Source organism: Marmota flaviventris, chromosome 4 (assembly GCF_047511675.1).
Source record: "Marmota flaviventris isolate mMarFla1 chromosome 4, mMarFla1.hap1, whole genome shotgun sequence".
In the NCBI taxonomy this organism is placed as follows: Eukaryota; Metazoa; Chordata; class Mammalia; order Rodentia; family Sciuridae; genus Marmota; species Marmota flaviventris.
In genome coordinates, this window is record NC_092501.1 from 56,028,676 (window position 1) to 56,056,382 (window position 27,707).

Here is a 27,707-nt window from a genome sequence, read left to right on the forward strand (position 1 = left end):
TTTAAAAACCTACCTTGACCTTTCTTTTTTAATTGATAATTTTGCATTTTAGCCTACTAATAAAGACCTCATACATTTCGGAATATTAGACCATAAAAAGGGTAAAGCCTATAAAAATATATGTAGATGTTTACATTTTACTACTCATTCATCCTCATAAAAGTCCATAGGACTAAGTACATGCTACTTTTAATGGAATGAGATGGGCTGGAGTGAGTGCCACAGGCTGGGAAGAGCATTGGACTGGCAGATTAGCATTTAGCTAGGAGAGAACTCTCCTAGTACTAATTATAGATCATTTCCTGAGGGCATCTGGAGATATATAATTTGGGTAGAGATTTGTTGTTGGAATGGGGTATGGATTACTTTAGGAAAACCTATAAAGAAGTGGAAAGCTGTGGGATTAATGGGTGGAACTGTAGGAAGACTGATTCAATGTGAGAAATTTGTGCTTACATTAACAAGAAAAAACTATCTGAGCTATGAAAGATACTAAAGACTTCTTATCAAATTGTGAGATTGTCTAAATGTCTGGTAAATAATAAGGAATCAATTATACACAAGCACACACATATATACAAATGAGTAATAAAATATGGATAGTTATATGATATGTATTGTTTCTAGGCATAATCTACCACATGACTAGCTTGATGAAAAACACAAAAATATTTATGTAAAATGGCCTATGCAGATTGCACAGATCCTTAAATAATCTGTTTTAATCACAAGTCATTGTTACCTGACCTTCTACTGCATATATTGTAATATCCAAACCAAGTATTTATACTTTTTCACTTAAAATTTTGTATAAATTGAACAAAACATTTCATAAATTGATCTGAGAGTTGTCAATGTTGTAACTATTTCTGTTATAATTTTAGAGAATTCTCACTGTTACAATTTAAAAAAAAATCTTTATTTATTTATTTTTATGTGGTGCTGAATATTGAACCCAGTGCCTCACACGTGCAAGGCAGATGCTCTACCACTGAGCTACAGCCCCAGATTGACTGTTGCAATCTTATTGCAGGTTTATGAGAGTTTTTAAAGCCACTCTATTTCTTCAATATCATTATGAGATATACCACAAGTTTATTTATTTATTTATTTTTTGCTGCAAGTTTTTTTTTTAAGTTCTAATGAGATTCTAGTTGATGGAATCAAAGGTTATGCTTCCTTTCTTTAGTAAGTATAACAGATGAATATTAGTGAATAGAAATTCTTTTATCTATATATGAATCCACCTATTTGAAGCCATGAAGACCCCCAATAGTACATATGCCTCCACATCATAAATAAGTTTCAGCATCAAGAGTGCTGAATAAGGATTTATATTAAATTGAAGTGTTCATCTCTTTGATGGCAAAGTGTATTTTATACTAAAGATATAGTGTGATGAAGCTTTAACAAAAAATACTTTTTCTAAATGTAATGTCTGCCATTTTATTTCATATGTGAGGCCCAAAATATTGGATTTTATCTCTGAGAAAACAAAATTCTGTTTATTGTTTTTGACTGGTGAAATACTGTTGCATATTTGCATAAAGTCCTCTACTTTATTTTTTAGGAGGTAGTTAATTAAAGTATAAAATAATCATCTTTAATATTTGCCATACTGGCAATTCAACTATATCTCTTTTTTCCTCCTTGATAAACAAAAGATACTGTGCAGGTGTTTAGCAGGCTGTAGATTAAAAAAAGAGAGAGAGAAGGATCAGCCAGTTTTGAATTTGTTTCATGTTCTAATATTTGTTGCAAGTATATTGAAGATATGCTTCCACTTTGAGTGAAATGATAACTTGTGTTGATTTATATGAGGAAGACTTTTTTGAGCTATAGGAAGTAGAGATATCTTTCATATAAAGAGAAAAACAATGTAAGAGTGGGAGGAAAGAAATAAAGGAAACTTTTCTCAGGAGGAGCAGGAGTTCCTAAAAATAATAAGAAAGTGGACAATTGTCAATAAGTTATTAATTTTCATTACAAAATTTGCTGAAAAGTATAAAATAGAAACTCTTTCTCCCTTCTGCCATAAAATGGATTACTATTGTGCATGGAAGTTTTGTTGTTAGAAAATATAGTTGTAAAATTGATCGTCTCTGCTTGTTGCCCAGATACTCCTGTTGTCTGTGAGTTCCTGGAATGCTTCTCACATGTTCAGGAATCCTAACTCAAGAATATCCATCCATCAGCACCTGAAGTTTAAACAGCATAAAATTCACAAATGTTTCTTCTCCTGAAAAAACTAGCATTCTCTCTCTGCTTTCTTGAGATGTCATAGAAACTCAACTTTCAAAGAGAAACAGTTTGTATCTACTTAAATTATAAGAATGTTGGAAGTACACCTGTTACTTCTTACTTGGAAATACTAGTTTACATCCAATGAAGAGAGATTTGTAATTACATGGGTCATTTTTTGATGAGTTAAGTATTTAATTTGCATAAGTAAAACGTTATTTATAAAAGAACACTGCTCTACTTTATGCTTTTTGAAAACTTCAGTGATTTTCAATGATTGTAATTGACAAAGTCAATAGTAGTTTCTATACTAGGAGGTCTTGGGAGGTAGGTGTGGGAGAAAAACAACAGAGAGGTAACATCATGTGATTGATATCTGAAATGTGTGCTAATCCCATACAACATGTATGGGAGCAATTACCTTTCTGTTTAATAATGATGTCATATTGTCATGTAAACAATTATATAGTAAATGTCAACAAGAACTGAAAATAGTGATACTAGAGAGGGGACAGACAAACTTCTGCTCGATGGAAAGCCCTGGCTATATTGACGAGATTTGGGGACACCACTGGTATATGGGTTTAGTTTGAGAAGTTTTTTTCTTTGTTCTCTGGTTTATGTCCTTATATCTACCATTCACTGGGATCACTATTGATAAAATGCAACACTCAGATAACATAAGATGGAAGAATCTGTGTCCATATGGAAACCAAAGATGAAAGATAAGTTCTAGATTCATAGATATGGGCTTCTGTAACATAGAGTTATTGATTTCTTTTTGACTCATTGTCAAAAAGATATTTAACAAGTGTCTGAGAAGTTTGAATTTAGCTCTTAATTTCTGAGGTCCATATTCTTCTACAAGACATGACCATGATTATCTTCCTCAATGAAATAGAATTACTTTTTATTTATATTTTTTCTGCAATATCTGTATTGTATTTTATCAACTATCCAAAATTACCAATGGTTTTGGCAGCTGGAAAAATTACATAGACTCTTATGATTGGGAAAACACTTTCACCTGTGTATTTTTAGAGTTAATTTTCAACAGTTATTTAATAAACACTATTTAAGGTCCATCCATTCCATTGCTCTTGTAACGTTTGTCATTCGAATTTACTGATATTATTTTTCATTCTCATAGTCTGTCCCATCTGCCTCTGATTTTTAATGTAGGTAGCAAAGAGATCACAAGAATAGGAAGCTCCATGGTTTTGCTTCAGATCTAGTTTCTAATGAGAACCCAGGGAGAAAGGGGATAAAAGAACCCACACAGTTTCTGAATTTTTTATTTCTCATGGCTCAATTTTCACTTGTCACATCTGGAACTTATTTTGTCTTAAGCTTCATGGCCTAATGCTTGTTTCTGATGCTAGTCTAATCCTCACTGTGAATAAACTATTTGAGTTCTCATCTTGGTAAATGTCAAAGGAAGGGAAGATATTCCGTGCACCTACAGCATCCTAAAAACCCTTGCCAAATTCATGAATCTGACTCTGCATTATCCTTCCCCAGAAGGAGAGCATAATTTCATTATCCATGAATCATCACCTCTTAGACTGTAACATCATTGTCAAAGAGCCTAATAGAACCAGTGTTCAGCTGGCTGCAAAGGGGGAGGGAGGAAGAAAGCACGGGGGGCAAAGCACGGGTCACTGGCACGGGTCAGCAAATTGGAGAGTTCTAAAGCAAAAAAAGGGGAGGCCCCTCTCCCTTGATAGCTCTTATATCTTCTGATCAGTAAGTAACTGATGCTGATTCTTTTAATATTAAATACTGAAATTTATTTTCCCCAACCTTAATTACAATATGTGTTTCAATGTCCTGCCAATGGATTAACACACTTAATTAAAATATCAGACTATTTGACCAATTTCGATGTATATAAACACTTTAAAATATTTCTTATCGATTTTTATTGTATTACTATTTGCTTTACATCTTTGGCACCTACTTCTAGTCCCTCAGAACCTGTTTTATGGCCTACTTCCTAGCATTACTAAAAATGTCACTAAGTAATATATAAAAAATTACACAATAGCTGTATTTCCCAGGAGAATGAACTAAGTGAAATTCAAATCTGATGAACAGATCAAAAGTACACGTTGTAAACAACGTTTACAAAGAGATTCAGAATTAAAAGCTAAAATGTGTTTGAATGGCTGTGGTTATTCTAATCAGCCACTAGAGGTCATTGCTACTCCACAGAAATACGGTTTATTGCCTGTGTCTATTTAGGTAGTTGACTCACCAAATCAAGTAAAAAATAGTTTAAATTCTTTGAAAAGATGTAATATTAACATCCTTGGAAAATACAAACTCATTGAAAATGAATATATCTTGCATTGGTATTGCTTAGAATACTGTAGCACTGGGACTATTTCCTCCACGCTGCAGTACCACTGTGCATACTGAGGCTAATAAAAATGGAAAAAACCCACATGCTGTTCAAAGACACTAAACTCCATTTTCTTTCTGTTTTGAATCTACTCTGCATTGATCCATCTCTGTTACAGAGTTCAACAGGTTAGGTTGTTTCACTGTTGTCACCTGACTGAGATCAGATATTTCATGTAAATTTGCACTAGAAAAAATGAATACCAATTATATTTCTCTAACAGGCAGTGAGTTTCAAATACTTATGAAAATAGATTTATGCCATGTAGTACAGAAAGTGCCATGGAGTACAGGTGAGGGCAACAACTTCTAATCAGGATAATATTTGCCATCCAGTTTTGTTAAATTTAACAATAGTGAAGTAATAATTGTCTAGCCTACTAGATTTTTATATTTGTTCTTGGCAGATACTGAGAATTAGAGAAGCTTCATTTCTGAGTTGGGGAAGGGAGTGAGAAAGAACTTTTTCTTGTAATTTCATGTTCCAAATAAAACCATGTTTTACCTTCAAAGAAATTCTGTTTTCTTATCTAGTATATTTATAAGTAAAGTTAGGCATTAAAAAATGACCAGCCTTCAAAATGTTGGTCATTCATTTAATGTTAAATCACAATTTACATACCAAGTGGCTTTAAAATTTAGAAATACTTTTCAATACAGCAAACATTTTGTATATACTAGTAGCACCACAGAATCAATAATTTGAAAGAATTAAAAAAATATAACTATACCTTGCCTAAATATATTTGGTATCCATCACAAATGAGGGAAAGTTCAAGTCAAAGAATAAAAATGGGCTTTTTTTCCACTTTAACACTGCATTTAATTAATACAATCAACTTTAGTACAGATAAAAATGAGGCTGACCAAAGAAAATTTCTTTTTCAGATGGAATATGTATTTACTGACACTTCATAAAAAATGTAAAATTACAACTTTAGTGAAAAACATCACAGTAAGATCAGTCATCCAGTTCATATTACTGTAAGGAAGTATCTGCATTATTAATCAATTGGGAATATATGACTATTTGTCATTATTATATACTCAACAATTATTTATGGGTAAACATTGTGACTAAGATGCTTTTCTGAACTGGTATTTATTTTAAGGTTTAGCCAAACTCAAAGAACTTAGAGAAATCTATTTTGGCATTTTTTTCTTTATTGCTTATAAAAGCATGATTTTAATAATTTTTCTTCCTTGCAAGTATATTTCATGGTGACTTGCCCAGATCTTTCCTCTCATCCTATGAAAAAACCACCAAACTATATAAAAATGTTGGTAAAAATAGCCATTCACTTTTTTCTTTTTTGATGCAGCAATTCTGTTTTGAAAGAACAGGGACATGGTTAAATATGTAAGGCTTGGTGAGTCAAATTAAATGAAACAGCCTCAATGTAGTAATTCCTAATTTTTGCTCCTATAATAAAACTGTTCATTTTGGAAGACAAAAGAGAATATAGGCTAAAGATATTTTTTTTCTAAAATCTCAATGGACTGTAGTTCATGTTACTTAAATACAGAGGCTATGATATTTGTGCTGCAGTCAATAAACTTTCACCAACGACATAAAAACATGCATGTAGCTTGCAGATTGCCAACAGGGTCTATACAGAATTGTACTGATGGATGAGTTTACAATACAGATGAACACAGGGACACAATAATGTCAACAACAGCAAAGCAAAAGAGAAATATCATAGTGTTGGTCTTTTCCCCCTGAAAATTTATTTTATACATTTATTAAGGTGTTATCATAGTCCTCATTTTTAATGAGGCTGTTGGTAGAAAGCATGTCTTTTGGAATATGTTCTCTTTTACACATCTGAATGAAGTGTCAGTCATTAGGGAGAACTGGTGTGTGCAGGACACATCTTGAAACAATACAGGACACTCTGACAAATCCTGAACAGAAGAACAGCAAGGAGCTAATGATTCCATTAATTACATTGGGGTCTTTGAAAAAGCTGGAGAGAAATTCTGGTGAGGTCCCAGCCACAAGCACATAGCAAGACTGCTTCCCATTTGCAAATCTTATCTCTGAAAACTCCCTCATGTGAGAAGCCACGAAGAAATCTATATCCTCAAATATGCCTATTTAATTTTTTGGCTATTTAATCAACTTATTTAGTAAATACACACGTCTGTAGAAGAAACTTACAGTGAAACCTCTTGTCTGCTTTTACAGGGATGGGTTTCAGAGATAAGCCCTAAAGTCTATAACTTTGTGTTTTAATCATCTTCTCACATTTTGCAGTGACTACTTGCAGTATTTTAACCCTTCAACACTTCTCCCTTGTGCTTGCCTTATTGTAACTTAGATATCTCTGGAAACTGTTCATGGTGCTGCTTTAACCCAGCACCATCTTTTGATAGTTTCCTGCAATTTTCTTTTTAAGGCAGGAATTATTTTAATGGCTCTGTCTGTCTCTAAAATGTTTCTATAATCAAGTCATCTCCTAGAATCGGTTCAGGCTCTGAGTGCCTGAGATTATTCATCTTTTTCTTTGATTTGCCAACAAACTGCAAACCTTCTAGAGCTACAGATTTGATCCTCCCAGAAGGAGAATACATCAGATGTGGGAGATTACTTATGAAAGAAGTTTTCTTTTTTTTTCCTGAAAACAAGTGCAACGTTAATGGAATCAATAAAGGGTCTTATACAATAGGCATTATATTAAACCAGAGTTCAAGCTTCACATTGATTGTGGTATTTAAATTTCAATGGGTTGATTATGTATGAGAGGAAAATGACCAGTATTATGAATGCACTCAGGACAGGGAAGGACCTTGCCAGCACACTGAGAGGGAGAGGGGAAGGGAGGGGAGGGGGGGGGTACCGTGTTGCCTTTATAGTCACCGGAGTTCAATAAAGCACCACTTATTTCCCAGCTTTTAAGAGCGTTTTTTTATCACAATGGTTCATACCTCACACTCCCTGGAGCCTGATTTGTTATAGGTGCAGGGTCCTGTCCCGTTCAGCAGCATCTCGCTGGTTTCCGTGTTGGTGGGTTTATAATCTACATAAAATTCCTGGGTGCTGGGAGTCATTTGCTTTAGTGACTGCCTTTTCTTTTTCCTGTGCCTTCGCATGAGGGAGCGCTGCTGCAGCTGTTTCATGCTTGCAGGGTACCGCTTCCATGACACGTAGATAACGAGCAGGATGACGAGCACGGACAGGAAAAGGGCCACGCTCCCTGCGATGATTTTATGGAAAGAGATGTGCTCCGTGTCAGCATCGGTCTCTGGGCCTGGCTCTGTCGCTCCCACCGTGGGGGGCAGAGGGGGCTTGCTCTCATGCTTTGGTCTGGGGAGCTTGGGCTTAAACGTTGGTTTGGGGAGAGCCCTGGCCAGATCAAACCTCTCCGTGGTGCTTTTGCCACAGATGCTGTAGTTCTTCACTGCATCGATCACGTTTACTCCTTGCAGCTCTTTGGGACTGGCACAGATTATTGTATTCTCCCTCAGACCTTTAAAACTTTTCAGCCAGTTTACCAGGGAACAAATATTTCTGCTGCATTCCCATATATTCCCGGCAAGACTGATGTCATTGAGTGATATCCAAGAATCCAAAATCTCTTGACCAATAAATGTGAGCTTGTTGGAATCCAGGTTGAGGCGCTGCAGATTTGGGACACACTGGAAAACACTAGGTCCACTGAAAGCTTCGATCTCATTGCCTGACAGATCAAGCCTTTGTAATGAGCTCCAGGTCCAGGACATGGTCTGTCCTATGACACTGATTTTATTCCACTGCAAATAAAGGTTCTGAAGGCTCACCAACCTTGGGAAAAGGGCCAGGTTGAGCTTGGAAAATTGATTGTGCTCCAGGTGAAGTTCTTTGAGTCTGATCATGCCAGCAAAGACATTTCTGGCTAAACTTCGGATCCTGTTATATCCCAGGTCCAAAAGTTCCAGGTTGCGGCAGTCTTGGAATATTCGCACAGGAATGGTTCTCAGGGAGTTAGACCGTAAGTGTAAACTGAGCAGCTTCCGCAAGCCTCGAAACTGTTCAGATCCCAGAGAATGCAGCTGATTATAGGACAGATCCAAGTTCCGTAAATTGGTCACAGGTCTGAAGGTATTGTTAAGAAAATAGGAGATTCTGTTGGAACTCAGAATCAACTCTTTGAGTCTGCGTATTCCATTAAAAGCATTCTCGTCAATATTGCTGATATGGTTATGGTCAAGGTATAGCCAGGTGAGCTGGTTAAGCCCTTTAAATTGATTATACTTAAGTTTTTGAAGGCTGTTATATCGAAGGGACAAACCTAAGCAACCAGCAGATATACTTGAGGGTATCTCCTGTAATTTCTGAGATTCACAATATACCATTTTGCCTTCACACCTACAGCCCTTAGGGCATCCTCGTTCAGCAGAAGAAAGCATTGTCAGTAAGACAGTGGGGGCTATAACCAGTGCTACAGCTGATCCGCTCAGTAGCCTAATTACATTGAAACCTGGAAATAAAAACAACTTAGAAAAGTTATCCCCCCAAAAAAGAATTCATTTTTTTAATCAAGCAAAAATAGGCATCTATTTTCATTTTCAGAAATTCAAATCTAGATAACAACATTTAACATTAAATATCATCTCTTTGCAATTGAAAGAGATTGTGTTTTTTGTTTTAAATAGTTAAGCAAGAAATGTGTCCACTAAGCAATTGAATCTTTAGTCTTAGAGCAGAACAAGGTAATCTCTAACATAATTAAGACAGAATTATTACATATACTAGAGGATTTTTTTTAAAAGAAGGAAAGAAGAAAAATGTCAAAACATACCCATCCTTTGTATTGTTCAAAGGTCGTCCTTAGGTCCTTTGCTTTGGCTTAGGGGGCCACTTGCATGACAGCCCCTGTCAGCTGCACTGTAGTGAGTCAGGGCTCGCTGACACCCAGGAAGAAAAATTGGACCCCTTGGGAGATGGACCGATTTTGGAACATAATTCTTTGCCAGCCACGCAGAACACTCCAAGAACAAATAAATCCCAACACCGCATTCACAGCAAAACATCAAAATCTTCCTAGGTAATAGGATCTTCATGGATATTACGTTTTTGCATCTTTACAGTTTTTTTTTTTTTCTCTTGGGGGGGGGGGTTACAGAACTGGCTTCTACAATTTCTTCTTATCAGAAAGCTTGATGTATTCCTCCAGGCAACGTGGGGCTACCTGAGCTGCCACATCTGTATTCCATAGCCCAGCAGTTCCCGTGGTGAGCACCCAGTTCAGCCACAGAGCTACGAAGGAGCCCACAAGGCAGGAGAGCCCCGTACAGCGCACACGCTCAGCTCACTTCTGCAGACTGTCATTCTGAAAGCTGCTCGGACTGTTGCTTTGGTTTCAGTGAATGCAGTCTTATGTAAAGCTGCCCCCAGTGGTGAAGAACATTATGGGCATGTGCAGAAATGTCTCTCTTTTATCTTGCAAATGAGCAGGCTCTCTGCTGGAAAATGAATGATTCTTTTGGGTGGCTCAATAAGAACTGAATGGTCACCATAATCAATAACTAGCAACAATTTCTGTGATTTCCAAGTCTTGTTTTACAATTTGGCAACGTCTTTATTGTCTGTGTCTGCTTAATCACTAAACATGTGCAGCCCAGAGTTTTTCTGAGCTTGACATTAAGTTCACAGACCGAATGTCAATTTTTCTTAACCTCAACATAGGCTTTGAACTGAAATTTATAAAATGAATTATTGAGCTTTTCAAGAGCAACATTAACTGCATGCCCACTTGACCTCTTGGAGTCACAGTGATTATGTTATGCAAGGTGTCTCAAGATGCTAAAACACATGCATTTTGAAACAGAGGAGATGACTAATGACATATGAATGAATGAATCAAATGGCCTTTCTGGTTTTCCCTACAAAAGACTGGTTTAATGGCTTATAGTTTTGTTTGTTGTTTTTGTTGCTGTGATATTTTTCATTAAAAGAAAAATGAACCATGTTTATTGCTAATATAAGAATCAAGACATCATTTGGCTCATAGTTTATTGATGCTGCTATTTATTACACTTATAATATTTATTGAATACATTCTGAGTATCTTAAATGGGCCATCTTACTTGTTCTTTCAACATTGTATGATGTAGGTCCTATTATAACCTTCATTTGGAAGGTGAAGAAACTAGGACTTGAAGAGGTCACTTGCTCAAGGCCTTAAAGCGAGCAAATGGTACAGCCGAAATTCAGAATCAAGTTAGTCTTATGCTTGATTCACTAGCCACTAGATGATCTTGTTCATCAACATTGTTATGGTCATTTTAGAACATGAATCAAGTGAAAATAAGAAAGAATAGTGGGGACAAGGAAGTTGTAATCAACATTCTTGTTTCCTAGAAAGGACTATGTAAACTTCTTTGGTCTGAGGTTCCTAAAAACATATTATAAAAACGAAGGAGGAACAGGTTAGTCTATTGATTAATTAGAGTACAGATTTTGGCACTAAGATTCTAATCCTGATTACAGTTTATCAGCCATATAAATCTAAACAGACTATTTATATTCTCAATGTCTCAGTTTTTCATCTGTAAAATGGGCATGGTAACCAAATCACAATTCATAGACAAGTTTTAAAGATCAAGTCATCCAAATATGTGTATAATACTTAGAATAGAGTTTAAGCACATAAAAATCCTGTGATAATTATTTCACAAATACTAACCTTATTGTAGTTTTTGGCATTGCATATTGTTTAGTATTAAATATCAACTATACTGACAGTCATCAACTCACAAAGAACTACTTTAGCAAATATTGTTTATATTGTATACAATAGATTTACAAGAATCAGTATCTTGCTTTTGATGAGAAAAATTCCCATGTCTCTGACATCTCAACTCTAATGTTAAAATGAATCTTTTGGTTCTATGGATCATAAATAATAATTAATGTTTGAACCTTTTCTACTCAAAAGCAGGACATGGTTAACATCTGTTCCATACTGATAACAATTTTAGTTTAAAATAAATGGTATTTTATAAAAAGGTTGCTTTGTAGTCTATTTTAGGTGAATTGGCTGGAAGCCATTTAGGGGAGCTTTCATTTTCTCCAAAGATGAGAAGTTTGATAAAGGGTAGTCATGATAACCAAAAGGGGAGCTATAGATGTAGACAAGAGAAAACTGCAATTCCTCAGGTAGTAAGCTATTAATAGGACAGTAGTCTCAAATGCATCTAAAGCACCCGGAGAGCTTGTTGAAACAGATTTCCCAATCTGTTCCCTAAGATTCTGATTAAGGAAAATGGAAGAGATTTTTTGTTTGTTTGTTTTGTTTTGTTTTAAAATCAACAATCTTCGAGGGACAAGTACGTTTAAGAAACTTACTGCAAATAAAAGATTAAAAATATTAAGCTTTCTCCTAGTAGGAAGAGAGGGTATACAAACTCATGATACTCAAGTGTAAGTACCACAAGGACAAAAACACCTTTTCTACTTCATTTTCTCTAATACTCACAGCAGCACTTGGCACATCATAGATGTTCAATAGATATTTGTCAAATATGTACATTATTATGTGGGAGTTTTCAAGTTCAAGAGATGTACTTTAAACTAGTAATGTAATATTAATCTTACATACATGTTACTGAGCCCAGTAGATTTCCTTCACTGGTGAAACTGGAAACAGTTTTGGAGAAAATAAAAACATATGTGTGAAAATCAAGAAACTCTGAAGTGCTAAAACTTAGAAGATTAGCAGGTGACCTTCACTTTCCTTGGAGACATATCTTTATAGTTAAACCATAAATTTCATGGAAACAGTAAATATGCCTTTGACTATTCTATGGCACAGTACAGAAGGGTAATGTTGAGCCTCTATCATCGAACTCCCAAATAGGGCTTCACAACTTATTTCTTTCAGAGAAGACTAAAGGAAATCATATTTATTTTTAAGTTCTTTGTAATATTTTGGATTCTTTAAAGACTGATTTTTCTCCTTACTCTCCTTGCTTCTCAATGAGAAGCAGTCACTGAGACATGTGTCTTGTCTAATAGCTGCCGAGAGCCGTGCTAGGATGGCTGGAGGACCCCCCAACATTCTACTTATTGTTCATTGTACCTTCCAGTGGTAAGAGTATAGAGGAGTCCCTAAGAATGTATTTCTCTTACTTTGCTTTTTCTGGGACAAACCTTCTTGAATTACTTATGGTAAATAACATTCTCTATTGTGTTATACACTTTGCTCTTAGTTTGGGGGCATTTGTCTGGTACCTTGACTCCTAATCTTGTCTTGCTTCATAGTTTTGACTTCAGGCTCACCCTTTTAGTCTTATAATTGATATTGCCTCTTAATATTGAACTGGTCTTTGTCTTGACAATAATCAGTCGCCATTCTTGGGTTGGGTTGGCCTCTAGGCACTTTGTTTGACCCTGCCTTGGTGCTAATCCTGAAGTGGGTATCAGACCTACCAGGTCTGTCCAGGTTCAAACTAACAAAGGGCCTGGAGATATTATCAATGAGGCTAGTCGAGAAATCCAAAAATGAAATGACACAATTCTAAGCCATACTAAATACTTAAAGCTGCAGAAATTACTCCAAAGATCTAAAGTAGTCTCTCAAAAGAAAGAAAGAAAAAAAATCTAACCCCAAATAACTCATGTTCTAAAAGAGTTAAGTAATTTTCTAGTATGATTTTTAAAGTTTATCTTCCTTTTATTTGTTGACTACAGTAAGCTGATTATTTCTGTCTTGCCTTTCAACAGAAGCAAAATTTTACTATGTATTTAACAACTTCTTTTGCACTTAACATCACATATAGAGGAAAGCCATAAACTACCTGACAAGTTAAATTTCCCCAGTGAATCTAGGGCCTTAATGATTTATACAATCATAAAACATGGCATCAAAGCTGGATGCAGTGGGCTGGTGGTGGTGCATGCCTGTAATCTCAGCTATTTGGGAGGCTGAGGAAGGAGGATGGTGAGTTCACAGCCAGCCTCAGCAATTTGGTGAGGTTCTAAGCAACTCAGTAAGACCCTGTCTCTACATAAAATATAACAAAGGGCTGAGGATGTGGCTCATTAGTTAAGTGCCTCTGGGTTCAATCCCTGGTATCCAAAAATGAAAAAATCTGGATGCAGTGGCACATACATGTATAGCTGTAATCCAAGGTACTCAGGAGGTTGATGAAGGAGATTGCAAATTTGAGGCCAATCTCAGTATTTAGCAAGACTCTGTCTCAAAAAACTAAAAACAAAACAATTAAAAATACATGGTATCGTCTATCTAAACACGTTTTTATTGCACTTATAGTACAATTTTGAATAGCTAAAATATTTTGTTTAGATTGGATAAGTCTAAATAAGTGTATAATCCTAAATTTCAATCTATTATGAAACCAAATTGCCAAATATGAAGTTAGAAAAAATGGGATAAAAATGGAATATACTGATATCTTCTGTGGATATTTTCTCAGAGATTTCATCTACTTAACAGATATATAATCTGAATACCCATTATGTATTAGACATTATTCCAAACATTTGAAATACATCAGTGTATAAAATTAAGGTCTATGCTAGGTTGGGGATGTAGCTCAGTGGTAGAGTGCTTGCCAAGGGGTTTGATCTCCAGAACCACAAATAAGTAAATAAAATTAAGTTGTATACCTTTGTAAAACTGACATTCTAAATGAGTAAAATACACAATAAAAATTTAAAAATTGTATATTAATGGGAAGTATATACCACTGGGTAAAAAGAATTAGATTGAGAGTATAAGAAAGAGGTGGGTGGATTTATAAATAGAATGGTTAGCTTCAATAAGAAAGTGACTTAAGGTAGACAAGGTAGTACATGCCTGTAATCCCAGCAGCTTGAGATGCTGAGGCAGGAGGATTTCAAGTTCAAAGCCAGCCTCAGCAAGGGCAAGGCAACTTGGTGAGACTCTGTCTCTAATTAAAATACAAAATAGGACTGGGGATGTGGCTCAGTGGTTGAGTGCCCCTGAATTCAATCTCTGGTAACCGCCCGCCCCTCCACACACCCCCCACCCGCCAAGAAAAAAAAAAGTGACTAAAGCAAATTCTTGAAGGAGATGAGCTTGTTAGACTTAAATTATATATGGAATGGGCATGCAAAGTCCTAAGTTGTAAACAAATCATCTGTTCAATTAATAACAGGAAGGTTAGTGAGTCTCACTAGACTGGAGAGAGCAAGCAGTAGAGTAATTAGAGATGAAGTCAGAACAGTCTTAGGTATCAGGTCATGGAGGGCTTTTTATGCCATTTTAAGAATATTGACTTTATTCTAGAGAAAATGGGTAGACAATTTGAGATTTTGTTCAGAATAAAGATGTAATCAAGTTTATCTATTAAAATGATCACTGCTATGAATGGAATATTTTCATTCTTCCCAAATTCATATATTAAAACCCTAATTTCCAATGTGATAGTATTTGGAGATATGGCCTTTGTGAGGCAGTCAGGTCAGGAGGTTGGAACCCTAGGGATGGGTTAGTAGAATCATAAGGATGAGGAGACATGAAAGAGTGTGTTTTCTCTCTCTCTCTGCTTTCAACATGTGAGGATAAAGGAAAAGACAGCCCACTGCAAGCTAGAAATCAGGCTTCGTCTTTGGACACTGGTTCTTCCCCCATGTTGATCTTGGACTTTTAAGTCTCTGTAAATATGGTAAATAATTATTTATTGTTTAAACCACCCAGTAAATAGTATTTTTGTGATATCAACCCAAATTGACTAAGACGATCACTTTTGCTATTGTTGAAATAAACTTAAAAAGGGGGCAAGAATAGATGGATGTAGGGAAGCCATTAAGAGAGTATTGTTCCAATGGAGAAGAGAGACAGTAATACTTGGTCCATTGTGGTAGCAGTGAAAGTAGTGAGAAGTGATTAGATTCTGGATATATCTAGATAAAATTAACAGGATTTTTCTAACGGACTATAAGTGAAGATACGAGATAAACAGAGAAATTAAAGATTATGGGCTAAGTAACTGGAAGGTGGCAAAACCAACTCTTTTCATGGATCAAGTTTGAAAAAGATAAAGAGTTCAACATATTTGAATTTTTTTGGGGGGGGATTTGGCTCTGTTATTCAATTTTATGAGACTTTAATTTTTGAAAACATCTTTTTTTATATTAGGCCTCAAAGCATTATGGCATAGTTTTAAATATTTTAAAAAGTTTTTTGGGGGACAGAAAGTGATAAAACTATTAGCAAAATTAGCCCTATACAATAGCAACATGAGTTTTTGTTCAGATGGCTTAGATAGCGTTAAAATCCTTGCATACAGCTTTGAAAGATGATGAAGCTAAAAGCTTTGATAAAAATTGGAAACTGAGAAATTATATAGTGACTAGATATGAGAAAATTTGTTTTCTCCTTTTTTGCTTGTTTGTTTGACTATTTGTTTTGGTACTGGGGATTGAACCTAGAGGCACTTTAGTTCTGAGCTACATCCCCAGTCCTTTTTATTTTTTAAATGTTGAGACAGAGTCTTGCTAAATTACCGATGCTGGCATTGAACTTGTGATCCTCCTGCCTCAGTGGCCTGAGTCATTGGAATTACAGGTGTACATCACCATTGTGGCTTAGACGTGGGAATATTTGGTTAAGCATTCTAGAAAATAAGTTTGGTGAATACAAAATAACTTTCTACAATAACTTAAATAATCTATTCTTTTTCTTTTAGAGAGAGAGAGAGAATTTTTTAATATTTATTTTTTTAGTTTTCGGTGGACACAACATATTTATTTTATTTTTATGTGGTGCTGAGGATCAAACCCAGCACCCCACAAATGCCAGGCGAGCGCGCTACCGCTTGAACCACATCCCCAGTCCCAAGAGTCTATTCTTTATTGAATGTTATAATTCAATTATTGAATATTATAATTCAACTTTTTAAATGTTAAATTGACATTTTAGAATATGAAACTGACTCTAGCCAATCTTCTCAGAGTATCAGTGTACTCGTCTGCAAACTGAAACTCATAAAAACTGACCTATGAATCTTTAAGGGTTTTATTTGGGAATAATTTCCATAATTTATATGTAGGTACACTGTAAAATATAGTGTGCTACAAAACATTTCTGCAATCAGAGTACCTATGAAAAAATATATATTTTTTTATTCTATTTAGGTTCTCTGGTAATGAGACTGGAATGAACACACATCAAGGATCACCAACACAACTAAGGATGAATCACATTTATTATTTTAAAAGTCCTTAGTATTCTCTTTCTTGTAAGATTTTAATACCGCAACTATTTGTTCATTTGTTTGCTTATGTTTTTGTTGGTGCTTGGGATTGAACTACAACCATTTATTATATAGCACATATCATTGAAGTTCAATTTTAAGTTATAAATTGCTTTCACCAATAAATGCATTTGATCTAGGTATTGTAAAGAGTTTAATGTTTGTGACCCTATCATAAAATAGGGTTGTTGGAATAGGATTCCCTATTTCTGGATGGATATAATACTCATTAGCATTTCTATATTTGTAATTATATTATATTAGGATCTTCATCAGAGCACTAACACTTCTCTGAAATAGCCTTGATTTCCATCTGCTTGCTTCAAGGGCTCCATTAAAAACCCTGTCTGGTTGCATATGGTTATGAGTGAACATTTCTGAATGAGATAAATGGGTGAAGAATATTCCAGGTCAGACCATTGAAATGGTCTCTCAGTATCTTTCTGGAAAGAGAAAATATTAAATGAATGAGACCTTATAAGATTATCTAACACATCTCCCGCCTCCCCACCTCACTTGAAGTTGACATTTACAATCCATTTTCTTAGGTTAGGTTTGATTGTGTTCCTCACTGTCATTTCTTTCAGAGGTAATCTCAAACTGAATTTTAACATAGGGATATCTAACAGACTCTCAGAATATAGTCCTTATTGACAGACTTCTGAAGACTATAAACTGTATGACTTCATGAAAATAATTTCTTTTCTTTCTTTTTCATTCTTTTCTGGAAATTTAGAAACATAAACAAAAGTAGACAGAACATTGTAAAAACATAAAATTCAACTGTTATAAATATTTTGCTGATTTTGTTTCATCTCTCCCCTCACAGCCCTTCCCAGATACATGCACCTACTGTTTTCTTTCTGGAGTATCTAAAAAGTAAATCTTCACACCAGTATGCATTTCTCAATTAAATTTGACCATCTAGCATTAATACTAACAAAATTAAAAGTAAGTCCTTAAAGTTGATTTGTTTGAATCAGTACCTAAACAAAGCCCATACATCTCTTTTTGTTTTTTAATGGTATTATTATTATAATTTTTTAGATATTAGGTCATTTAGACTACAGCTTGTTTCATGTTTTGCATTTGGTTGTTTGTCCATCATATCATTTAACTTGCAAAGAGTCAATTTTAATGGCAAATATGTTGAGCAAGAATCCATTCATTCATGTAGGAGAATATCCAGCCCAAATGGATACTATTTGCTCTTGGTAATCATTTGAGATTTGAAGACTTTTTGAGTAAAATGGGATGTAAGAGTGTGAAGGGAAATATGTATTTCTATTTTGTGTCACTTATATTAACAGGGTTAGTCAGCTTTGGGTCACTGTGACTAAAATACATGACATGAACAACTTAGAGAAGGAAAAGTTTATTTTGGACTCACAGTTTCTGAGGTTCAGTCCATTAATCCATGGTCAACCAACTCCATTCCTCTGGCCTGAGATGAGGAAGAACATCATGGCAGAAAAGGTGTGGCATAAAAAAGCTGTCAGTTCATGGCAGCTAGGAAGCAGAGACAGACAGACAGACAGACAGAAAGTGAGAGGGGGTCCAGAAGAATGAGAAAAGGAGCATGAGGAGCCATGGACAAAATATAATCTCCAAGGGCACACTGCCAGTGACCTACTTTCTTCAGCTGCACCCCACCTGCCTACAGTTACCATCTAATAAGCCATTTAAATTATTAACTGGATTAACACACTGCTAAGGTCATAGTTTTCATAATCTAATCACTTCCCCTCTAAACATTCCTGCATTAACATGAGTTTTGTTGGGATACTTCATATCCAAATCATAACAAAGGGAATTCAGTGATGGGTCAAATGACAAGTTTGGGAACATGAAATAATTAGGTGCCATGAATCAGTGTTGTTTTAAAATTTGCATTGCTATAATTTCTGTACTTTTTATCACATTTGTCTTTTTTGCCTATAGCCAACAAAAGTAAAAATTATTTGATGTTGTTCATTGCTGAACAAATCCGTTAATTTGTGAATTGATATAGAGATGTTCTTGCAACAGAGGCTCAAAAAATCCCTATCAAGAGAACAGCAATTAGAATTCATCTGTAGTCATTTATATTGAGAGAAATCACTTTTCTAGCTTTTCATTTAGAACAAATTCCATAAAAGAACATGTGGCACTGGAGTTACACTGCAAAATTTATAGTCCTATGTATATTTCCAAATTTCTTACCATTTCTCACTGTAGAAAAAAGGATTTTCAGAGTAACTATAAAAGCCTTTTAACCAAATTCATATCTTAATATTTGATGCTTTACTTTGTGTGGATGGCTGTACTTTGAATGTAAAGTCAATGTTGTTTAAAAGACATAGTAATAAACACTTTGTTATATTCATCTCACATATATTTTGAAGTAATGAGTATTTTTGAATAAAATTTTGCATTCTATGTTTAATTCATTGCATATGATTGTTTCAGCTGGCTATGCTAGTATATTTTAAAATTTAACTTCCTGGAAAGTATATCAGCATTAAGAATTAAATTCCCCAGCCACCAGGTGGGGAAAGATAATAGAAATCTTGATTTTGGTAAAGAGGCTTGTATTCCACAGGGTAGTTCTATTTGTGTTTCTGAAACAAGATGTTTGATGTTTTAAAAAATTTGGGCGACATACTTAAGAGATACTAACCTTCTGAGAGGTAAGAAACCCTTCCTAGGTTTGCAATGTAATCGCACAGAAAAGGACCCTCTGCTTTGTTATACTAAACTAAAATATATCAGGCTGTATCAGGATTCATTTAAGCTGAGCTAAAGAATCCTTCTTTGTTTTGTTAATATTTTGTAGCTGTGGCTAGCCCTGGATTTAAAAGGTCTCAGGAGAATGTGGGGGAATGCTTGAGAGATTTTTGTGGCTAACAGCAGAGCCCCCATGTGGCAAAATTGTGATCCAAATAAAAATTGACTTAGTCCCTGGAAGTAAATGCTACAATTCCTTAATCAAAGTAAAATTTCTTTTTCTGTTACTAGGTTACTAATACATTTATTTGCTCAATGAATATATATTAAGATCTTATACTGCTTGGTGCTGGGAATACACTAGTGAATAAGACAAATGCCTACACCAGAGGACTTGCATTCTATTTAATGAGATAGTAAAACTAAACATAGCTATACTACAATGCTGATGAGCAATAAGAACTATGAAGAATAATAATAAGGATAAGAGTAATGACAGTTTGATAGGAAGGTTAGAGAATCCCTTTCTGAGGACTTGTTAGTTATAAGCAAGTAGGAAGCAACTTACATGATATGATCTTTCTTTCATATTTTTGTTGGTACCACTAAAAAGGTGCTGTGAAATACTTGTTTTGTTCCCCCTACTCCTCCCACCCCCAGGCTAAACAATGCTCCAACTCTCTGGACATCCACTGGGTGTCTTACAACTCAAGTAAGACAATAACTATCTGGGATTAATGCAGACTACACGGGTTATTGCCTCAGTTCCATAAAACTGTCCCTCACTTCAGATGCCAACTGAAGTAGGTACTACCAGGTTAACCAGTTTCTGTCTGACTTTGCTATCAACTGGGGGTTCCCAGGAGCCCCCACTCATGTTTGAAATTTGCCATGATGGCTTGCAGAAGAGAGAGAAACATTTACTTATGTTTATAAGTTTATTTTTAAAGTATATGATAAAGGATTTGTATGAAGAGCCAGAGGAAGAGAAAATAGGGTGAGGTCCAGAATGGTCCCAAGTACAGGAGTGTCTGTCACCATGGAATTGGGATGTACAACCTTCCTGTCACATGATTGTGTTTACCAACCTAGAATTTCTCCAAACTTTTTTTTGGAGGCTTTATCATGTAGATTTCATTATTTGCTCATTCTCAGGCTCTTCTTCCCTACACAGAGGATGTGGGTTGAGTTGGAAGTTCCAAGCTTCTTCATGGTTTGATCCTTCCTATGACTAGCCCTCATCCTGAATTTGTCCAGGAGCCCACCAAGAGGTATCTCATTAGAACAAAAAATGCTCCCAGAAGCCCTATCACTCAGAAAATTATAAGAATATGCTAGACTCTTCTAGAAACCGAGGGCAGAGATCATATCTGTATTTCTTTTTATGTTACAACCACCAATACCTTTATGGTGACTTCAGAATTCCACTGCCCACCCTCCCAACATTTCATTCCAAAAGTGAAGATATTATCTTTTTGGAACAAAGAACACATTTGAAAGTTTAAACAGCATTTGAAGAAATTTTAAAGAAAAATTTAAAGAAATTTAGAATACAAAGAATCTAAAGAATAAAAACATTACTCTGAGAATTGCACAAAGTTGACTTTCTTAGATTCAGTTTTCTTGTTAGGGTACCAGGAATATTTGCTCCATCAGATGTGACCCCCACCCCAAAGACTGTTACAGGCCTCATGCAATAAGCCTGATGTTCAAACTGGAGATTCACTCATAAAATAAAAAGAGAAACTTTTCCCCCACCAAGTACCTTCTTACCTCTCCCTCACTGATTTTCTTTCATTTCAAGTAATTTGTTTCCAGGTACCTGTAATGACCGGGTTCTTTTTAGACATTTTCCCACTTACAAACAAATGAGTCTTAATGTAATAGCTGATGATAGCTTACAGTTTTCGCTTTTTCAGTGTATTGCTATTTGATAGTTAAGTCAGAAAATATTAAGGAATCCATAGAAAACTGAATTTTACACACATAGTTTAAGAAGCAAATAAAGAAAGCACTTGTATTGGAAACATTCATCCTTATTCTTTCCCAGCTTCTTCACCAATTACTTTTTTCAGAACCAGTCACTATTTTAGCTACTACATCCTTCTCCTAATATTTCTAAATTGTATTAATATTTCAATTTCTTGGTGTTATAATACACAATTTCTGATTCCCATGTTCATATGTTATTATTAGGACAGTATTAAATATATTAGCAATAGAAAACAGATGAATGGATAAAGAAAATGTCATATATATATATACACAGTAGAGTATTACTCAACCATAAAGAAGAATGACTTTATGACATTTGCTAGCAAATGGATGGATCTGGAGACTACCATGCTAAGTGAAGTGAGCCAGTCCCCCAAATCCAAAAGTCAAATGTTTTCTCTGATGTGTGAAAGCTAATCCACAATAGGGAGGGGATGAGGGGAAGAATAGAAGTGCAGTAGACAATGGGGAATGGAGGGAAGGGAGGAGGGATAAGCAAAGGAAAGATAGTGAAATGAATCGGATACAATTCTCCCATGTACTATATATATATAAACAGTGAATCCCACCACCATGTACATCCATAAGAATGGAACTCTAACTAGTATAAGATATATTTGATATGTTTCATGCTTGTATAATTATATCAAAATGGATTCTGCTATCATGTATAACCAGAAAGAACCATTGATTTAAAAACAAACCAAAACAAAACCTTATGAGGACTGTGTAAGCAATGATGCTGCTGGGTCAAGTAGGATACTGGATTATGTTTCCATTCTCATTCAACTTTCATTTTTCTGGAAATTAAGAGTTGTTCCTATTTTCTCTTCCTCTTTCTATTTTACATTGTATAGTTTTAAAAAATTCACGTAATTTTATACCTGATGCTAGTTGTTTGTCTTAGCATTTTAACAGGTTGGTCTGCCTAAATTTTCTAGATACTCAAGCAATGCAGAAAATCCTGTCCCCTTGCAGCCCTTGATTTTTATGCTACAATAGCAAATCATAGCTGTTACCCAAGTACTTCCTTTCACCATTCTTCAGTCTGGCATCTTTAGTTTCTGGATCCAGTATATCCCTTTGCTTATTTACTATTCAATTTTTTGAACCACTCTTACTGATAGATCCCTAAGAAAAGATGTATGTGAAATAAAGATTTCATACCTGAATTTTCTTTTAGTTTGCCATTACTGATTGCACATAAAAGTCTGGGTTGCAAATATATATATATATTTTTTCCTCAGAATGTTTGAGACAATGCCCCACTGTCTTCTCACACCCACCCTTGGTGTTGAGAATCAGACTGTATTATGATTCCCAGACCTTTGTAAAGTATAATCTGATATATTCTCTCTGGAAGTTTTTATTATGCCTTCTGTTCTTGGGTATTTGAAAATTATACAAGTATGTACTTTGGTTTATATCTTTATCCATTCATTGTTGGTTATCCAGTGGACCTTTTAAATCTGGAGTCTTGTGTCTATAAAAACTCTATAAAGTTCTATAAAAACTTATTTTACTTAAAAAAAAAAAACAACAACAACAACAACAAAAACCTCTCTGTATTTTGTTGTTTTCTTTCTGGAATTCTACAGTTCAGATTTTAGATTTCTTGGATCAACTCTTTGGCTTTTCTTCCCTATTTTCCCCCTCACCTTTTTTTTTAGGGAGAATCTTTTTTTTTTTTTAAATGGACGCAACGTCGTGCCTTTATTTACTTATTTTTTTAATGTGGTGCTGAGAATCGAACCCGGGTCCCACCCGTGCTAGGCGAGCGCTCTACCGCTGAGCCACAATCCCAGCCCCTCACCTTATCTTTTAATCTTACTGTTAGGGCGATTTCTCAGATTTGTGCTGCAATATTTTATATACTAAAATTTTAGATCAGATATGAACAAACTATGGCACCACTACCAAATCTAGCAATGGTGCTGCTGGGTCAAGCAGTGCTACAGTGGCAGAGTTGAGGCTCTGAGTCCTGCAAGTTTACAATATTCATTATGTGACTTTTAGAGAAGTGAACTACTGACCTCTACCTTCTCCCAATTTAGGTGATCATATTTGTTAGCTCCAGGAGCTTGTTTTGCTTCTATTTTTGTCCCTTCCTCATAGAATCCTATGTTATTAATATAGATGTGACATCTTTTCTCACTCTGAGGATGTTATTTGGAGTTTTGGAGTAGTATACTGCTTGTTTCAATGTTCCCATTTTCTCAGAGGTAAACCTCCTCGGAGGAAATTTCTCAGAGTTCATTTTGACCTATTTTATGTTCCAGTAGAGAAAATGGCCAACCTCCTGCTTGGGACTTATGTACCTGCTGCCAGTGTTCTGAGGGTAAGACAGAGGATGTAACGAAGACCCCAAGATTATTCATACATGCTTATTTCACTCTCTTGTTGTTAAACGCAAGTCTGACTGCTATTCCTACTTGGATTGGGCCTAGGTTCTCAAGTTTGATTTTCCCAGGCAATAAACTCCTTTGCTATGGTAGAAGGAAAGAGTAGTCTTTTGGTTTCCTGGGGCAAAGATGGAAGTCTGGCAGTTGACCAGTCACCATAAAGACTTTAAACCAGTACCCATATTCTTAGTGCTTCTCAGGACTTTTGCAGCTCAATGAAGAGTCCCCCTTTAGTAAGCACTTAATTCTACTTATCTACTGTGTTTTGTATGGTTTCAAAGATTTTGTAGAAATTGTTCATCCATCTTGTCTCCTCATCATCCTCATTTGTATTTATTTATCCTTACATGAGTTTTAAGTGGAAGAGGCAATAAAAGTGGGCAATCAATCTGTCACGTTTCAGATACGAATTTCTCATGATGGATTTCAGGTGATGACGGGGGTGAGGGCAAGATATTGGCAAAGTTGCCAAATAATCTAGGATTGCAGTTCCAAGACAGAAATGGGAGGAAAGGTCTTTAATTGGAAAAAATGTGGTGCTGCTCTTTTTTGTTATCCATCTCTTCCAAACTATCATTATAAGATCTTCGACCCTGTAGACATTTCTTGATGCCATCTTTTAAATCAGAAGGAACTAATAGATATTGTTCTTACAGTCTCGTTGGCTGTATCATTCAATATGGGTGTCCACCATTATTTCACTTATTCTTCTGTGGATTGTGATGAAAATGCTTCCTCATTTGTGCAGTTATTTGTAAACTTTGAATCATCACTTTTGTGAGGTTTCTCTCACATTCTTCTTTTCACCTAGACCAACCTCTTCATTTCTGAAAGTGAGCAGCCCCAAAAATTACTAGAAAAAAAACTGTTTTAGCAATCTTGCATTTTTTGTGTGCTATATTTTAGTTATGGATTTGAAGGAAATATATTTGGTGAAAATAGGATGATTTTTCAGTCCATTGTGTTTATTGTGAGCTAAATTTTCCATTTTCATATTTTGTATTGATAATGACTGTTTGAAAATTAAAATATTCCAATATCTGTCAATGTACTTAATCCATTGGAGCCCAATGTTTCCTTGGAAGAATGAGTTTGTACTTTCATAATATAATAAGGGTAATAGAGTTTTGTATAAGTATTTTCTTAAAACCAACTATACCTGGAATTGAAATCTGCATGTATTTTTGAATCAAAATTTGTTTTCAATTATTATTATTAATATTTTAGAATTTCCAGATTGAAAAATGTACAAGTTTACTACTTTTGAATTTGTATTGATACCTAATAGTAAAAATTTAGAAAAACCTGAACTGGTTATATATCTGTGTGTATGTTTTACCTCTCTGGGATCTAGAGTTTTACAAACAAATTTAATATTTCAAATAGACAGCCATTTATTTATGATCCAAGTTTGTGTCTTCTAATAACCCAGTATAGGCCTCTATTAAAAAAACTGTTAATAGATATCACATAGCCATAGGAAAAAATTTTTTCTATTCATTGGCTATATTTGAGATGAGACTTTCTTTTAAAGGCAACAGCTTACTTCTATTCTCTTTTTCCTCTTTATAGTATTTAGTTATTTTTGATTCAATGTATATAATTTTCAATCTTGGTGTTTTCCTTCTGAGATACTTTAGGCTTTTGCATAGAGAAACCAAAATAATTAAACATGTGATCACTTGTTCAGTCCATTAATTCTGACTATAAATCTTTGTATATTTTCTGGGGATACTTCAAAAACTCTTGAGAGGTTTTACATAATTTCAAGTGGCTTACAAGATTTGCAAGTTAAACTTTGGAAAAGACTGTAGTAATACCAAGTAATAGTGATATAAAGGCTTAAGAGTCTCACAAAATTGTCAAGGATTTTGAGATTATTTTGTACAAGCCACATTTTACAGATCAGAAAACTGAAGCCCATAGAGACAAAGTCACTGGCTCATTTGAAATATGACACAAAAATAGAAACTTTGAATGGAACCCAGATCCTTTAACACTAGTCTATTTCTTATAACTACTGTCTTCTTTAAAGCCAAATAAAAATCTTTGTACTATGTAAAAAAGCAGTAGTGGAAATTATAGATAACTTTTCTGTAGCCTCGTGTAGATTTAGTCAGACAACAAGAAATTTAAAAATCTGTTTTTCTTTTTTTTGATAACAAGGAAATGAAAGCATCTTAAATCAAGCTATTCTTTAAGTTGTTTTCCCTTCCATTATAATAGTAATATATATTTACTATAAAGCATAGATATCATGGTCTCAGCATTCAGAGGTAATCCCCATTAGTATTTTGGCAACTCTACAACTTTTTCATTAACTTGAATTTGATGCATTGCATTCTTACAGTGGGCAAAATAATTCTTTTAAATTCCTCATACCATTGTAAATTCAGTTTATATAATAGTTTTTATACATGTTAAATAATTCAGATTTACTAAGTCAGTGATGCATGTAAATTATTGTCTCTAAAAAAGAAAGAAATTGCTGATATTCAGTACATACATCTAGTCTCTCTCCCACATGGCTAATATAATCTTTTAAAATAGCAAGTTATTCCACTTCTATGGACCAGTTAAAGAGAAAATAAATATTGCTCCCTTCTCTTTTGACATTTGGTGATTCTTCAGTGCAGTGGCTCAAAAGTCAACTCCAGAATGTCTTACCTTCTCCCGAAAACACTATCACAAATTTGGTTACATTAATATGCTGCTTAAATACCATGAATGGCTCACTGTGGCCTCTATTTAACTAGCATACTCATTCCTATGATACACAAAGTTCTTCTGATTTGATTCATTGCGTGGTGAGATAATGCCAAACACTTAGACCTCTTACAAAGTAGGAGCCTTATTAGGAAAGCAACTATAGTTTCATTCCAGGGCTCTGCCACTCTGCTAATCTCCATTTGTGTAACTTCTCTTGTGCTCACCTCTGTTCTGCCTCAAAGCTCTAGCTTATGCATGATTTTTGTTTCCTACAGAGTTAGTTTGACATATCTTCAATGCCTACACATTACTTCATGACTCTTTTAGCTTCACTTCAAATTAGCTCATTCTTTTGAAACTTTTCAGTTTAAAGTTCTAGAGAAGAAAATCAATTTTTTAAAACCATAAACCTCCTATGTAGCTTGTGAGTTGGTTGTTCTTGGAGGAGCTACATCCTGAGTTCAATCAGTTGTCACGGAGGGTCAAAGATAGTGGTGAAATTGCAGGATCATGTTGTATAAGATTTGCTGATGCTATAGGTTGGGGCCATTGAAAGGCAGTAGATACTTCACTACTGGACCAGCTCTGCCTGTTTGTCATTACTTTCACTCACTATACAATATGCTATGCAACCTACAATACACTCACACTGAAATATTCATCATTCCCTGAGCAAGCCATGTTCTATCAGACCTTGAGTCATTACGTGTGCTGTTGTCCTCTATTATTAGAATAGTCTTCCCCAAGTTTCTATCTGGTGAAATCTTTTAAAAGACTTATCTCAATAATTATATTCTTCATAGGACTTTTGGTGATTTCCTCACATGTGTACATTTCTTATATACTATATACAATACATTGTATTGTAATGTTTATATGTATTTTTCACAGTAGAATATTCCTTAAATTCAGGGATCATGGAATCTCATTCAATTCTCGATTTTTACCCTTAACACAGTATACATACTCAAGATGTGTTTGTTAAAGGGAAAATACCAAGATGATTCAGAGGAAGATACTTCT

General features: G+C 35.0%; 2 protein-coding genes across 3 annotated transcripts in view; one reads left to right on the forward strand and one right to left on the reverse strand.

The window, feature by feature from the left end:
* Lrrtm3 (leucine rich repeat transmembrane neuronal 3) overlaps positions 1-9,432 on the reverse strand; it is a 161,952-nt gene extending 152,520 nt beyond the window's left edge. The window contains exons 1-2 of the mRNA XM_027931215.2: positions 9,429-9,432; positions 7,576-9,107 (exon numbers count right to left, since the gene is read on the reverse strand). Coding sequence (XP_027787016.1) covers positions 7,576-9,107; positions 9,429-9,432 — 1,536 coding nt within the window. The remainder of the gene's footprint in view (positions 1-7,575; positions 9,108-9,428) is intronic.
* Positions 1-27,707, forward strand: part of Ctnna3 (catenin alpha 3) — a 1,728,170-nt gene that overhangs the window by 731,564 nt on the left and 968,899 nt on the right. The window lies entirely within an intron of this gene.